The sequence below is a fragment of the Phyllobates terribilis genome, unplaced genomic scaffold, assembly GCF_046119375.1.
Source record: "Phyllobates terribilis strain yellow unplaced genomic scaffold, ASM4611937v1 Scaffold_1__5_contigs__length_1240528914, whole genome shotgun sequence".
In the NCBI taxonomy this organism is placed as follows: domain Eukaryota; kingdom Metazoa; phylum Chordata; class Amphibia; order Anura; family Dendrobatidae; genus Phyllobates; species Phyllobates terribilis.
In genome coordinates, this window is record NW_027362761.1 from 852,284,424 (window position 1) to 852,300,272 (window position 15,849).

Genomic DNA, 15,849 nt, shown 5'->3' on the forward strand with positions numbered 1-15,849 from the left:
AACTCAAAACTTTATTCTAGGTGATGTTACATTTTCACATAGGACCCCTTGTTCGAAAGGAGCTTCTGAACTCTCTCGTCCATTGAATTTGTCAGGTTTTGGATGGTTTCTGCTTCAATTGTTTTGCATGAGGACAGAATACCCTCCCAGAGCTGTTGCTTAGATGTGAACTGCCTCCCGCCATCATAGACACTCCTTTTAATGATGCTCCAAAGGTTCTGAATGGGGTAGAGGTCAGGGGAGCATGGGGGTCACACCATAAGTTTGTCCCCTTTTATGCCCATATCAGCCAGAGATGCAGATGTTTTATGTGCAGCATGAGATGGTGCATTATCATGCAGAAAAATGATCTTGCTGTGAAATACACGGTTCTTCTTCTTGAAACATGGCAGGAAGTGCTGTTTGAGAAAATCCACATACATTATGGAGTTAATCTTTAGCGCCTTCAGGGATCCTAAAGGGGCCGACAATCTCTCTCCCCATGATTCCAGCCCAAAACATTACTCCACCTCCTCCTTGTTGGCGCTGTAGCCGTGTTTGCGTGGGGTGTCCATCAACCAGCCATCCTCCACTCCATCCATCTGGACCATCGAGCGCTGCACGGCACTCATCCGTGAACAAAACAGTTTTGAAATCAGTCTTCATGTAATGTTTGGCCCACTGGAGCCGTTTCTGCTTGTGTGAAGTGGATAGAGGAGGTCGACAGGATGGCGTATGCACAGCTGCAAACCTCTGAAGGACCCTGCATCTTGTTGTTCGGGGGACGTTGGAGGCACAAGCAGCTTCAAAAACTTGTCTGCTGCTATGACAAGGCTTTTTTGCCGCTGCTCTTTCAACCTGACGTAATTGCCTGTAGGAAAGAGTCCTCAATTTGCCCTTATCAGCACGCACACGTGTGTACTGTGAATCAGCTACATACTTCTTGATTGCCAAGACACTTCATCCTGATCATCGCACAATGTTGATTGTAGTCATGCCTTGACCTAAACACTCCACAATTTGTTGCTTCTCAGCAGCCGACACATCCTTTTTCTTTCCCATTTTGGCAGAAAATGTAGGCTGCTGAATAATGTGAGAGAGCCTTCTTAAGTAGTCTTGCCTTTCATTGGACACACCTGCCAAACTAATTAGCACTGGTGTCTGCAATTGCTTACAGTGATATAAAGAGCCCTGACACACATCACCATCAATGAGTTTAACTGACAAACAAACAAATTCTTCCCTTATCACTCCTAAACACTTTTTGCATAATAATTTGGAACGCGGTGTACATGTGCTTTTCCACAAAACACCAGTGGTTCACGTAGTGAATCTTACAGTTCTAACTTGCCAACCGTGGTCTGTATGGAGTTGTTCAATAAAGGGCCCAAAATTAAGATAACATAGACGGGAGAGGTCTCTATGAATAGGAATTCCTAAGTATTTGATACCCTGTGAGGGCCAGGCAAAGGGAAAGTTGGACTGGATGGAATCCTATATGGATTTGGGGAGGGAGACATCGAGGGCCTCAGACTTCGCTGCATTGATTTTAAAATTTGACCATGTAACAAAGTGATCTATTTCAGCCATAACAGCATGGATGGATATATGTGATTGAGTGATATATACTAGGACATCATCAGCAAATAGAGAGCACTTGTACTCGGTGCCTCCCACCTCAATCCACCTAATATTGGGGTTATGGCGAATTGATGAGAGCAGGTGCTCCGTCACTAGGATGTATAAGAGAGGGGACAGAGAACATCCCTGCCTTATCCCATTGGTGATTGTGAAAGGTGATGAAAATGTTCTGACGCGCCCCCTGGGCCTTGGGACACCCGGAGCCGGACCCTTTTTTGTGGATGCTGGTGGTTGTAGTCTCCGTGGCGGCAACCCGGTTCCGTGGCTCAGGGCGGTCAAACCAGTGGCGGAACTATTTGTGTGGTTTTGATGTTTAAAATGTCCGACTACGCCACCCGTGGATTGCGGTCAGAGTGAACCGCCGCTCCAGGGCAGACCGCTGAGGCTGGTGTTGTGGGTGCAGCAGAGCGTAGCATAACTCCCCACGGGAGGAGTATAGCCTCAGGGCAGTGTATGCGGAGGATGGGGGTGATGGTGCAGGGCAGCAGCAGTAATGACACGGAGTCAGTGATGCAGTCCAGGGCCTTTACTCACAGTTCTTATTATCCAGACCACGTCTGCAGGTAACGGCTGCCCACGTCGTACTGTGCTCACCAGGTGAGGGGCTCAGACAACTCCCAGATAACTTTGGAGTGCTTCACAGGACCCCCTTTGTGTGTCCTTTGTCTGGCCTTTCTTACCAACCCTTCTGTCCGGCTGCCTCGGGCCTCCTCTTGGTAAACTTGGCGCCAGTTTCCCTGACCCTATGTGGTGCCTTCCTAGCGGGTGTAGCGAGGGGCTGCGCCACATAAAATGTCACAGCCTCCTGTTTCTAGCTGAGGGTCGTTTCCTGCCTCCACTAGTTTCGGGGACCGGTCTCCCCCTTTGGCCTGACCCCTCAACGCAGGTGGATTCTGGCGTGCGGTGGCTACTCGCCCGTCCGCACCCCTGAGATCCCTTCGTTCCTCGTTCCTGGAGCCTTCTCTGCTCCTCTTCCTTCCTTCTCCCTCTTCCAGGCCTGGGCCTCTGTTACTAGGCCCGCCTCCGGAGCAGAGCTCATGCAGAGCCCCTGCTCCCTGCCACTTCTGCTCAGACTTCTCTGCACTGAACTAAGATGGTGCCCACCTTTTATACTCCCTTCTCAATGCACCCAGGAACTGCTTCCTCCCTGCTCCTGCACTACAGGGTTCCCCTTCCTCAGTGTTCCCTCCCCCCACTCCAGCCAGGGACAGGGACTGTCGTGCCCATCTCAGGGGCATATTGGTCGCCCTGCCCCACGGCAATGTGGTGTAATGCATGCAGGTGTCGGGTCCTGATCCACACTACATCCTTACCTGAGAGTGAGATATCACACCTCTGGGTGAGGTGCAATACCTCTGTAGCAACCGAGCCCTCAGGGTGCTACAGTTCCATTTATCTTCAGCCTAGGTGACGTATTGCGATACAGGGCCGTGATTTTGGCTATAAAAGGGTCCCCTAGACCCCTACCCCAAGCTTTTTAAGAGAATCATATATGGCGTGCCAGGAGACTCTATGGAATGCTTTCTCAGCATCCAACGAGAGTATCTAATTACAAATTTTTAACTGCATCTAGCCCAGGAAATACTTTGTGCCTAGTAGCAGGTTCTGCTAGTCAGCGGATTATCCCGGCTGTTAAGCAAGCTACACCACCGGTAGTTTGGACACTTCATTTTTTCAAAGAAATGCTTCGGGACCACGGGATACTCAGTGAAGAGCATCAGGAGGCACCCCAAGGCATAGGGGCTGGGACTGGCAGTAGGATGCCTTGCGGTGGACAGCCGAGCTCGATCCTTATAAAAGCTTTTTAACTGCAGCAGCTTTAGTGGACGCTACTGGAGCTGGAATTACGCGGCTGCTGGCATGAGACTTGCCCTCCAATAGATCCTTGTAAATGGATTTAAAGTGTATTCATTCAAATTAGAGAGACAATTTAAATTAAAAAGCTTAGAGCTGCCTCCACCACAGGGGGGCTCGCTCGACCCACCAGCGGACAGGCACCAGTATTGGGAGAGGGGGGCTGGCCATCAGGGTTCACCGCGGCTCTGGCACAAACCCGGCGACACGGAGGTGGCACGGGCAGGAACGGACTGGCCGTGTCGGCTTCTCACTTTTTGGATTTTAGAAGGGCATGACATGCCTATATCTGTGTCTCCCCCTCCTTTTACTCCTCCACCTCTTTTATTTTCGCATGACTATATGTACTTGTCACTTTTCCATGTGTTAGTTGTGTCTTCTGAGCAGTTTGTCAGCTTTTGGACACCTTTGAAGGTGTTTTCTATGTGTTTCTATGTGTTTTTGTTTGCCTGCCATTGGTTTTAACGGTGTTCGAAGGTGTTCGACGAACAGTTCGACGAACAGTTCGGCGAACACACGGGTGTTCGACGAACCGAACCGAACTCGAACACTACGGGGGTGGCTCAACACTAATTATGAACCCTATGCGCTGTGATTCATCACCAGAGGATCTGGGTCTTAAACGAAAATACAATAAACAAGCATTTTTAAAAGAAAAAAAATCTGGTTGTTCACCAAAAAAATAGATCAGGCAGACGTACCTTTGGCTCCACAAAATGTGCTCCAGAACAGCTACTCACGTGTTGTTGGAGCTCGACCACCTCCAGAGAGAGTCCCTGCAAGCGTTGAGCCAAATCTTGAACAGAGACCATGATGGAAAACTGGAGGTCTTTCCTTAGAAAAATTTTTTTTTTTGGGCTGGACTTACTGTTATGATCTGCTACAAGCACTAAGGAAAGACAGTAGATCTGTCCCTACAATAGAACTAAACTGGATCCCTACAATGTAACGGGGAACCTGATCCTGCGATCAGACCCGCTAAAGTCCTCAGCTAGTCTGTACGAAGACCTATAGATGCAAGGGAGGGATCCCTACAAGATCTAGGGACTGGGATAAAGTTGGACACCTCCTAGCAGAAATTGTAGCAGTAAAAGACAAACACACAACATAGAACAGAGGTCAGAAGACCTAGCAAAACTAACAGAGAAAGGTAACAGAGCACCAACCTAGCTCAAGAGTAGTAATACAATGAAGTCCAGCAAGGCCAGGAGGGCGGAGCTGGATTAAATAGGCAAAAAAGGTCATGTGACCAGCAAACTAGAAAAACACCAACAGGAGAGTTCTAACACTGTTCTCATAGGCCGGCAAAACTCAAAGGGACAGAACGAACATTAATGCCATTTTTCAGTCCCCATACAGCATGCATATAGGTCGGCTGATGATTGGGAAGGAGGGTTCTTATGATTGCCAACTATCGGCCGATACTAGCCGATATGTTTCAGAGGCTATTAGCTTCAGTGATGTCAAATCTGGAAGTCTTCTCCTGCATGTTATGTGCTGAAAGGGTTAATCAGCCATTTCTAATGGGCCAGTTTTTTGTGAATGACTATAGAGCAGGTGGGAGGTCGTTCACCATATCTCCACCCCAGGGTGTGGTCTGGGGTTTAAATACACAGCCGGTTGAGGCATTCAGTGTTCAGTAGGTCTGGAGAGAGGAACTCCAGATCGGTTTGAGTAGAACTATCCAGAACCACATGGAGTGGCTTAACTCTGAGCAGGCAGATCCCTGCTACCACAAGGACTGTGCTTTTCGTTACCATTTTGTTTGGTTATTCCTCTTTTGCCCAAAGGGTCGTGTTTACTTTTATAGACTCAATGTTGGTTTATGCCGCATTCTAATAAACCAACAAGAAATGTAAAAAGACAGCGTACCTGAAATCCCACTTATTAAACCTGACAGGGCACACCTGTGAAGTGAAAACCATTTCCGGTGACTACCTCTTGAAGCTCATCAAGAGAATGCCAAGAGTGTGCAAAGCAGTCATCAAAGCAAAAGGTGGCTACTTTGAAGAACCTAGAATATAAGACATATTTTCAGTTGTTTCACACTTTTTTGTTAAGTATATAATCCCACATGTGTTAATTCATAGTTTTGATGCCTTCAGTGTGAATGTACAATTTTCATAGTCATGAAAATACAGAAAAATGTTTAAATGAGAAGGTGTGTCCAAACTTTTGCTCTGTACTGTATATATATATATATTTTTTTTTTTATTTATTAATTACACAGTACAGACCAAAAGTTTGGACACACCTTCTCATTTAAAGATTTTTCTGTATTTTCATGACTATGAAAATTGTACATTGATTCGGGTTTCATCCATTTTTAAACTGACCCACTGAGTCAATGGCCCTGATTCATCAAGACATGCATTGTTCAGGCGTGTCTGTAAAGTGTGCCAGTGTCTCTGTGCGCCTCGCCACCAACTTTAGGCCAGTCAGAGAATGGAGTAAGATTTATGGTGTAAGGTATGCAACAGCTTGTCATGAATTTGACAAGCGGGCGACACCACGCCCCGAAGCAGCTTGCTTCACTCATTTTAGTGAATTTGTCCAAAACTGGTGTGAAAAAGTCGTAAAAGTTGTTCTGCCTTGTGCAAAAATTTTGAGATTTCAAAGCAGAATTCTGATGTAATCACTTTGATGAATAAGGGCACAGGCTAAAAAAAGTTTAGTCTACCCCCTTTGATCTTTAAAAAGAGATGAGAAAAAAAACAAAACAGAGGCAAAACAGATGACAAATGTGAGAAAAACCGGACTGTTACACAGCTGAAACAATGAAACGTGTAAATGTAGACTATATTGCTCTGATTAGAGACTGATCATTCACTTTGTTTTTTAAATCAGAGAAATTTTGCAGTTGAGATCTCTCCTCATTTTGTTGTCGGTTGTAAAATCTCATATTATATTCCATTTCTGTCCTAAAGACATAACAAATTATTACAGTGATTGGAGCAACATATACCCTGCTCAGAAGTTTCTATAATTTCCATGATTTAATTCATTAAGTACCACGATCAATGTGATTGAGAGCCTATATGATACCATGAACTGGCCATACAACCTAGGGTCCATTGAAGCACTCCGAGGCTATTTGACCATATTGCCAGTTTTTAGGGCATTCTAGGTATGCTCCAATAACGGTCTGTGTGCTGATACAAACTAATACCCTGTACTGACAACTAGATAGCAAAACAGTAGAGATAAAGAAATAAAAAGGTTAGTACGGTTAGGAACTAGTAATGGTAATTTCATGCTTTTCTAAACTTCTAAAGAACTTGCTACTGTGCAGAAACATTTCCAGCATTGTGTAACACTGTGATAAACCATGTTCTTCCCTTTTCTCAGAAATTAGACAACCAGTATTCACCACAGATGTACCACAATGCAAAAAGGATCCAATGACTGACCGATGTGCAAAGAGTGTAGCTGTCTGAGAGATAACTACTCATTTAATTCCAGTTTGAGTGATCATTCAGACATGGGTATTGTAACCCCAAGACCACATCCCCTGCAATCTACATTCTGCTACGTAGAACCGGGGGGAGGTCCAAGTGATATGCCTGATGTACGAACAGTTAAAGGGAACCTGTCAGTTTCCCCAGGCTTCCCAACCCCCTACCATGTCTTTATTCGTCCCTTATTATACTTCCAAACAGGCTCCTTATGATGGCTTATAGCTTTACCGATCACCATAAAAAACGATTTTATAACTTTTACTGTGATGTTAGTTAGTGGGTGACTAGTGATATAGACGTTTTCTTCCCCAGACTAAAGGGACTTGCGTATATTCGGACTGAGAGCGATCTGACAAAACATTGGACCACACTCGAACCAATGTTTTTCTATGGGGCTGTGCACATGTCCGATTTTTTCCTCAACCATGTAAGTCAATGAGTCTGTGGAAAACATCGGACTGCATTCGGATGACATCCGAGTGTGGTGCGGTTTTCATGGACTGACAGAATAGAGAAGAAGGAGAATTTTATTTTTTTTTTTACCATCTTCTTCTCGTCTGAAAAAAATGGGACCACACTGTAATTAAACTCTGATCAAACTCAGAGTTTGATCAGAGTGTGATTAGCATAATTGGGCCAATTCTCTCGGATGAGAGAAAATACGCTGCTGTGACTCTGGCCTCATTCACACTAATGATATGATTTGCAAGATTGATGTCGTCACCAATTCATTACAAAACTCTGCCTCCCCGACTATGCCCACTACAAATAGGAATAGACACCCTAGCTTCATCGGCGCACTGTGCCTGCCCAGGGAGACAGCGGTGACGTAGGACTCAGCCAGCCACGAGATTTGCAGGCCTGGAAGCAGCAGCTGAGTCCTGCGTCACCTCTGCCTCCCTGCACATGTGCAGTGCGCTGATGAACATGGGGTGCGTACACCGAGCTTACTGCGCAGTGTTAAGGAGGCAGAGACTTCCAAAGATCCAGCAGTGACGCCGCTCTGGCAGATCTTGTCAATCACGCCCACAGGAGAAAACAATGTCCCCACGACTAGTCACCCACTAACTAGCATATCATCACCACCACAGTTATAAAAATATGTTCATGGTGATAGACAAAGCAATGAGCCACCAAAAGGGGATTGTTTGAAAGTTTATTAAGGGTTGCATAAAGACATGGGAGCGGTTTAGAAGTCTGGGGAAGCTGACAGGTTACCTTTAAACTGAGATACAATAGCACTATGACTGTCCTAGGAATAAGCAGTTAGATTGCTCTATTTTGTGTTATCTGTTATTCATAAATCTGGTGCCTTTTATTTTAGCACTATATTTATCTATGGCCTCTTCTCTAGAAAAGACTAATAAATGTCAGCATTCTGGTGCATTTGCCATAGTAAATCTGCTCCAGTACGTCCAGTGTCGGTGGTCACAAAGGCCCAGTAGCCCAATCAGACTGACTGTACTTCCTTGCAATTTTGTCTGATCTCAAACACCCCCTTTAAAGAGCTTCTACCTTTTTCCGAAGTGTGATGTAATCACTAAATACAAGACTGCCTGGCTCATCCATCATGACAGGTTAAACAGGCTTCATAATTGTGGATAAGGATTTGATGACACCAGTTGTAAAGAATTTCGTTTCTGAGTGAGTGTATTGCTGTAGTTGTTGCTCCAGGTTTACAAGGATGTTTGCATAGATTACTACATCTGTAATTAATGCAAGGTCTGTGGCTTGAACTGCTAGTACATTAAGAACAAAAATAACACTTGTTAGACTCTGATCACATTGGGAGTATTACCCAACGTATAATTCTGATTAAAGTCTCCGGTTTATGCACTATAATGAACCACATTCTAGGCAGTGTACCTTTTTTGTGTTCCTCAGTATAGAAAAGTGTAGTAGTCTATTCTTTCAGATACAGAAATGGGTTCTAGCATATGCCAAAAAATACACTATTTTCATGTATTCTGGTTGCTTGGAGGCTCATGGATACGTTTGATACATGAACCAGGAGCTTTCACAGTTCATATACCCAATATGAATTAAAAATAAGAAGCAAACTAAATGTTTAATTTTGCGGTGACCGGCCATCTAATGTGCATGGGGGTCTCCTGAGCCACCCTCAATAGATAATGTAAGTGGAAAGAAGCGTCAGGCAGGTTGAATGCTAAAATTGGATCCTTTTGTTCTCCAGGTAGATAAACCACTACAAGATGAGTCTGACGACATCATCTTACTCCTATTTCCCCAAAGAGTACGGGGAAGCCGGAGAAAATAGCTACTGGCCCATCAAACATTTGCCCAACAACTATCCAAGGTGGGAATCTAAACATTCCAGTAATTTTTCAGAATGGGTTGTTGTGTGTACATCTATAATATAAGGTGGGATGTGTGTCTCTGTCTGAAACCTCGATAGACTGCGCATGCGTGACACGCAGTCTGGCTCCAGACAAGCTGGCATCCAGCCGTTACAGGTAAGAGGAGTATATGGCGCCGGAGATCGCGCGGTATGCGTAGACACTGAACACATACCGCAATCTCCGGCGCCATACTTACCGGACCGGGAGGAGCGTTGCCGCAGCGCCTCTCTTCACTGGAGACCGGGAGCGGAGTGAAGACATCAGACTGGCGCGTGCGCATTGCGCTATCCGGCGCCATTTTACTGAAGACATATTTACAGTGTGTCTTCAGCAAAATGGCGCCGGGCATCGCGGTGCTCCGGCACCGCACTCCTCCCCCGGCCTCCGGCAGAGAGGACGCAGCAGCGCTGGAGTACAGAGAAGAAAGGTGAGTAGAAGGCTGTGTGCCCACGTAGCGTTTTTCAAGCGTATATGCTGCGGAATTTCCGCAGCGTAAACGCTTGAAAAACGCATGTATATCCGCACCCCATGGTCCCCAATGGCATTCCGCAATGTCAATGCCCATGCTGCGGATTTTTCCGCAGCGTATATGCTGCGGTCAAAAATCCGCAGCATGTTCATTAATTTTGCGGAAGCGCAGCGGAATCAATGTGCGGATGGTACCCAAGTCTGGATGAGAGGAGACTCTCATCCAGACCTGGGTACCAAAGAACCTGTAAAAAAAAAGAATAAAATAAAGTTTATACTTATCTTCTGATGTTTTCCCTCCGTCGCGCTGTTGTCTGAAGGACCTGCCACGTCATTGAGTCATGTGACCCACCACATGACTCAATGACGTCACCGCAGGTCCTGCACACAACAGCGTGAGCCGCTCAAGCCTCCGGACGGGGCAGAGAATGCATCAGAAGGTGAGTATAAAGTTTATTTTTTTATTTTTTACCATTCTGAACAAGTTGTCAAGCACTTTTCCAAGTGATGCTTGGAGAAGTGCTTGATAACCCGCATGCGGAAATGCATGCAAAGACGCCTCACAAACGCTTCTACCTGGCGGGAAAACCGCATGTAATATCCGCATGCGATTTTCCCGCCAGGGAGAAGCGTAAAAAATATGCTTCAGGTCCGCAACGTGGGCACATAGCCTAACTGTTTATTTTTTTTGTATGTGTGTACAGTGTGAAAGGGATGAGGGGGCCATGCATATATCAGGATTGGGGGGGGGGGGTGAGGGGTACCACACATACCAGGATTGGGGGTGAGGAGTGCCACGCATACAAGGATTGGGGGTGAGGAGTGCCACGCATGCCGGGATTGGGGATGAGGGGTGTCACGCATGCCAGGATTGGGGATGAGGGGTGCCACGCATGCCGGGACTGGGGATGAGGGATGGGGTACCATGCATACCAGGATGAGGGATACCATACACACCAGGATAGTGATGAGGGGTGCCATACATACCAGGATAGGGATGAGGGGTGTCACGCATACCGGGATTGGGGATGAGGGGTGCCACGCATGCCGGGATTGGGGATGAGGGGTGTCACGCATGCCGGGATTGGGGATGAGGGGTGCCACGCATGCCAGGATTGGGGATGAGGGGTGCCACGCATGCCAGGATTGGGGATGAGGGGTGCCACGCATACCGGGATCTGGGATGAGGGATGGAGTGCCATGCATACCGGGATGAGGGATGGGGTACCATGCATACCGGGATGAGGGATACCATACACACCAGGATAGTGATGAGGGGTGCCATACATACCAGGATAGGGATGAGGGGTGTCACGCATGCCGGGATTGGGGATGAGTGGTGTCACGCATGCCGGGATTGGGGATGAGGGGTGCCACGCATGCCGGGATTGGGGATGAGGGGTGCCACGCAAGCCGGGATTGGGGATGAGGGGTGCCACGCAAGCTGGGATTGGGGATGAGGGGTGCCACGCATGCCGGGATTGGGGATGAGGGATGGAGTGCCATGCATACCAGGATGAGGGATACCATACACACCAGGATAGTGATGAGGGGTGCCACGCATACTGGGATGAGGGGTGAGGGGTGCCAAGCATACTGGGATTGGGGGTGAGGAGTGCCACGCATACTGGGATTGGGGGTGAGGAGTGCCACGCTTACCGGGATTGGGGCTGAGGGGTGCCACGCTTACCGGGATTGGGGCTGAGGGGTGCCACGCATACCGGGATTGGGGATGAGGAGTGCCATGCATACCGGGATTGGGGATGAGGGCTGCCACGCATACCGGTATTGGGGATGAGGGATGGAGTGCCATGCATACCAGGATGAGGGATACCATACACAGCAGGATAGGGATGAGGGATGGGGTACCATACATACCAGGATGAGGGATACCATACACGCCAGGATAAGGATGAGGGGTGCCACGCATACCAGGATTGGGGGTGAGGGGTGCCACGCATACCAGGATTGGATGGCGGGGACAGGATGGGGGCAGCACAAATACAAAGAGGGGGGCAGCACATACCAGCATGGGAGACCATATACCAATAAAAATGCTCGCCACCCGGGCGTAGAATGGGTTCAATAGCTAGTTAGGAATAACACCATAAAATATAGGGACTGATCTGTGAATGTGCCCTAGAAGTTCTGTCCATAAAAGCGGCCTTATTCACGTTAAATAATAATGAATCACTGATATAAAAAAAATATGTGCGCCAAAATCAGGAGCAAAATGTTACAATTGAAAGTTTCACTCATGTTCTGGATCTTGGAACCACTCCTAATTTTGGCTTATAAATACTGGAACTTGACATGCTTAAGATATACAAAATGATGAAAAATTGGAAAGAAAATTTAGAAAACATCTTGATTCACTCAATATCAAGTATGATTGCCATGTGCAGAAATAGACACAACAACACGACTTGGCTGCTATCAATGAGATTATTAATAGTTGTAAATCATAAAGATCCACTGCTGGCAGCTCCCTTTACAATCGCCTACCAATGATGTCCCAGATGTGCTCAGTGGGAGACAAGTCCGGAGATGCTGTAGACCATGGTAGCATGTTTAGGCCACACAGGCTGCTCACAGTAGTGTCCACAAGTTTCTTAAAGCCCATTTATACTGCGCGATTATCATGAACGACTGCATCTAAGAACATTTGTTTCCCAATAATCATGCAGTCTAAACAGCCTACTGATCACCCAACCAGCGAGCAAAATGTTCATAAGTTGGACAAAATGATGTGTAAACAGGACTCACGCTGCCAAGAACAATAGCAGCATATAGTAATAGATTGTTCAGTGCACATCTGAAATGGGGTGTGCCGGTTGGAGCTGAAGCACGCTGCCGGTTGGAGGTCGTTTAATACTGTGTTTCGCACAGTGTAAACAGACCTTTACAAAGCCTTTCAACCTCACTAGATGTAGTATTGCAGATAGAATAATCACTGTACTGTGTGGAGTATTAAGACGTGAGAACCATAGAATGTACCAACACAAAAAAACATTACTAGATCCACTGTAACATACCTGATTCGCTTCCAATCAAAGGCTGATTAGCAAAATGTTCGATAAAATCTTTTACAGATAAGAATTCATTGAATCCGAACTTGATTGATGTCCCACACTGATAGACTTGAAAATGTTTAACAGAGTCCTTGGCCCTAAAATAGAGGCAACCAGAAGATTGTGAATATACTTTCATTGCTGGAGAACATATTATAAATTAATGTAAATTCAAATATCTGAGGATACAGGACCATCAGTTTTGTGGTTTCCATTCTTATAAATTTTTGCAAAGGCAAGACATGCAACTGATGCAGGAGTGGGGGGATGCTGCAGGCTGCGGGCCCAGTCCTCTCAGAAGGGTCGCTGATTCAGGAGGACTGGAGCGGTGGCAGGAGTGGAGCGATGCTGCGGGCCCCACTCGTCTCCCAAGATCTCAATCTGCGCATGCTCCGGCGGCCATTTTCCCAGAGCCCACCGCAGGGCTATATAGAGAGAAGGAACCTCCGCTCACCGCTGAATTCTTTTGAGAGTACGGGGCCCGCAGCATCACCACACTCCTGCCACAGCCACCGCCAACCTCCTGTATCTGTGACCCCGCTCCACCAACGCCACCCCCCAGGCAAAATACCGTACCTTTGCATTATAAGATGCACCCCCCTTTTTACCCCCAAATTTGAGGATTTAAGTTTGGTACATTTCCATTTATTTCTGAAGATATTGTACAGTCTATATAAAAAATTTAGGGGTGCCAATAATGGTGAGCAGCATTGTATAACCCCAAGACAGCTGGCATGCCGTAGGGGAGTAATGTTAGAACCACATACGGAAATGGCAATATTGTGTATTGGTAGGTTAGAGGGAGGAAATACGAGGAGTTCAGTTTCCGACAGATTCAGTTTTAGATAGAGGGAGGACATAATGTTAGAGACAGCAGACAGACAATCACTGGTATTTTGTAGTAATGCAGGGGTGATGTCAGGAGACTATGTGGATATCCCTACCTTTCCCTATCGTTATCACTGAGCAGGAGTGCTTTTTCATCCAAGCTGAGGGTTTGCTGGCTACTTCAACATGGGTGAAACAAAGTTGATTACCACAATTTTGTCTGGCCCATTTTTGCGGTTTTGTGTGACATGATGTCAAATTTGCCTTTTTTTCCTCAGTTTTTTTTGTTGTTCCAATGGACACAAATTTCTGGGTGAAATACTTCATTTTCTGGAACCATTTCAAAGCTGGCAACACTTTCAGCCATGAATGTATTGAAAAAGATTATTTTTATTTCATATCATATATATAAAAAAGAGAATTTTAGCTAATTAATAAAAAACATATTTTTACATATGGCATACAGTAAAAAATTATATATTTTTTTATATACGACTTAGAATCTTCATTTTTGTTCTTTTTTTGTGTATGTCTCTAAGTAGGAGTGTAATTCTTGTGTCAATATAATTTCTATATAACGGAAAAATGAACATGTCATTTCTTTGATTTAATATGGTTTTCCGGGTTGTGCATAAGAATATTAACTGGCAATGATTTTTGACAAGTTGTTTGGGAAAAAAAGTAATCAGGTTCAAACAGATACCAATTAGAGCAAAAGGTAAAGAGGGAATAGCTTTTTTAACCAGTTCAAGACCAGCCATTTACCCCCGTTCTGGACCAGGCATATTTTCAGACCTTTTCGTACATACGGTTTAAAGAGCTGTACAAATTTTTGTCATTCAGATATCAAGAAATTTCTGCTTTTTTTTTTGTGATACATGGGGCTTCGTTTTTATTGTCACTGTCATATTCCATCTTTTATTTTTGAAGATATTGGGCGGTATCTGTTAAACTAAGGGAAAAAAGTGTCTGTTTTTCCCCCTTTTTAAGAATACATGTGATTACAAAAATATTAAATAAATATTTTTATAAATTGGACCCAAGGTAGGGGTGCTAGTAACAGTGATTTAGATTGACAGTGTCATCTACTTTTTACTTTTTTTTTTCTTCACTTATTTTATTCATAGTGCCCACTGTAAGGTTAAAAAAGACCTTTTTAGGGAACAGTTAAATCCTGCTGGTATATTACCCTTGGTTAGAAGGGAAATGCAGCCTCCTGGCTGCTTAGAGCTGTCCTGGTCTCCTATGACCCAGCAGCTCCTGCTCCCTTGCTATACACAGTGAACACATGACCGCTCTTTATGGAGGACAAAGTGCCAGTTGCTTCCTATTACTGCTAACACCGTAATCTTTAACCCTGTGTATACAACAATGGAGAAGGCACACATGGTAATAAACCGTCTGACAGCTGGATCTCCACTTTTGCAGCTACATGATCGTGTGTAGCTGCTCTCTTATGCAATGATGTTTTAGAACGACACTGCAGATTAGGAGTGGGACCACCCAGATGTTTAAAGTCTATGGGCAGTTCGGAAGCAGTTGACATATACATAGGACCAGAGGATATAAACACCATTATGCCCCAGCATCCATGCTTGCTAAAGATCAGAACTTGTTGAAACAATTTTTTTACAAATGTACTTTACATATATATTTCCAGAAGTCATTTAAAAAGATTCCTTAATTAGTTCATGTATATGACCGAAATATGATCAATAAATGAATACAAATTAATAAGATAATAAAAGCCATATATATATATTGGACACCCAAATGCTGGAACATGAAGTCAGCCCAGTGTTTGTGCTTTGTTAATACAACAAGCAGCACAAATTCCCATGAGACATGAGCCAATCTGCCGCAAACATTCCTCCCTGATCCCAGTAGTAGACTGGTTTTACACTCCCACAAGGATTTTACATATTTCCATAAGTGTCCGTGTCATTTACATTAACCTATTCTATTCTAATATTTTTCCAATATCTACCATATAATTGGCTTATCCCGTCTGTCTGTCCGTCCGCGCCGCGTCGCTGATTGGTCCGGTCGCGGCCAATCAGCGACGCGGGATTTCAGAACAAGATGGCGGCCGTTAGCGGCTCATCTGCTGCACGGAGGTCAGCGGCGATGCAGCCGGGAGATGACCGGCGGCGCCGCTCCCCGGTCCTCCCTTCACACTGATCTCCCGAC

General features: G+C 45.5%; 1 protein-coding gene across 2 annotated transcripts in view; it reads right to left on the minus strand.

The window, feature by feature from the left end:
• Nucleotides 1-15,849, minus strand: part of LOC141153569 (dual adapter for phosphotyrosine and 3-phosphotyrosine and 3-phosphoinositide-like) — a 113,159-nt gene that overhangs the window by 32,963 nt on the left and 64,347 nt on the right. For both annotated transcript variants that reach the window (XM_073638516.1, XM_073638507.1), the window contains exon 3: nucleotides 12,796-12,929. In XM_073638516.1, the coding sequence (XP_073494617.1) occupies nucleotides 12,796-12,929 (134 nt within the window). The remainder of the gene's footprint in view (nucleotides 1-12,795; nucleotides 12,930-15,849) is intronic.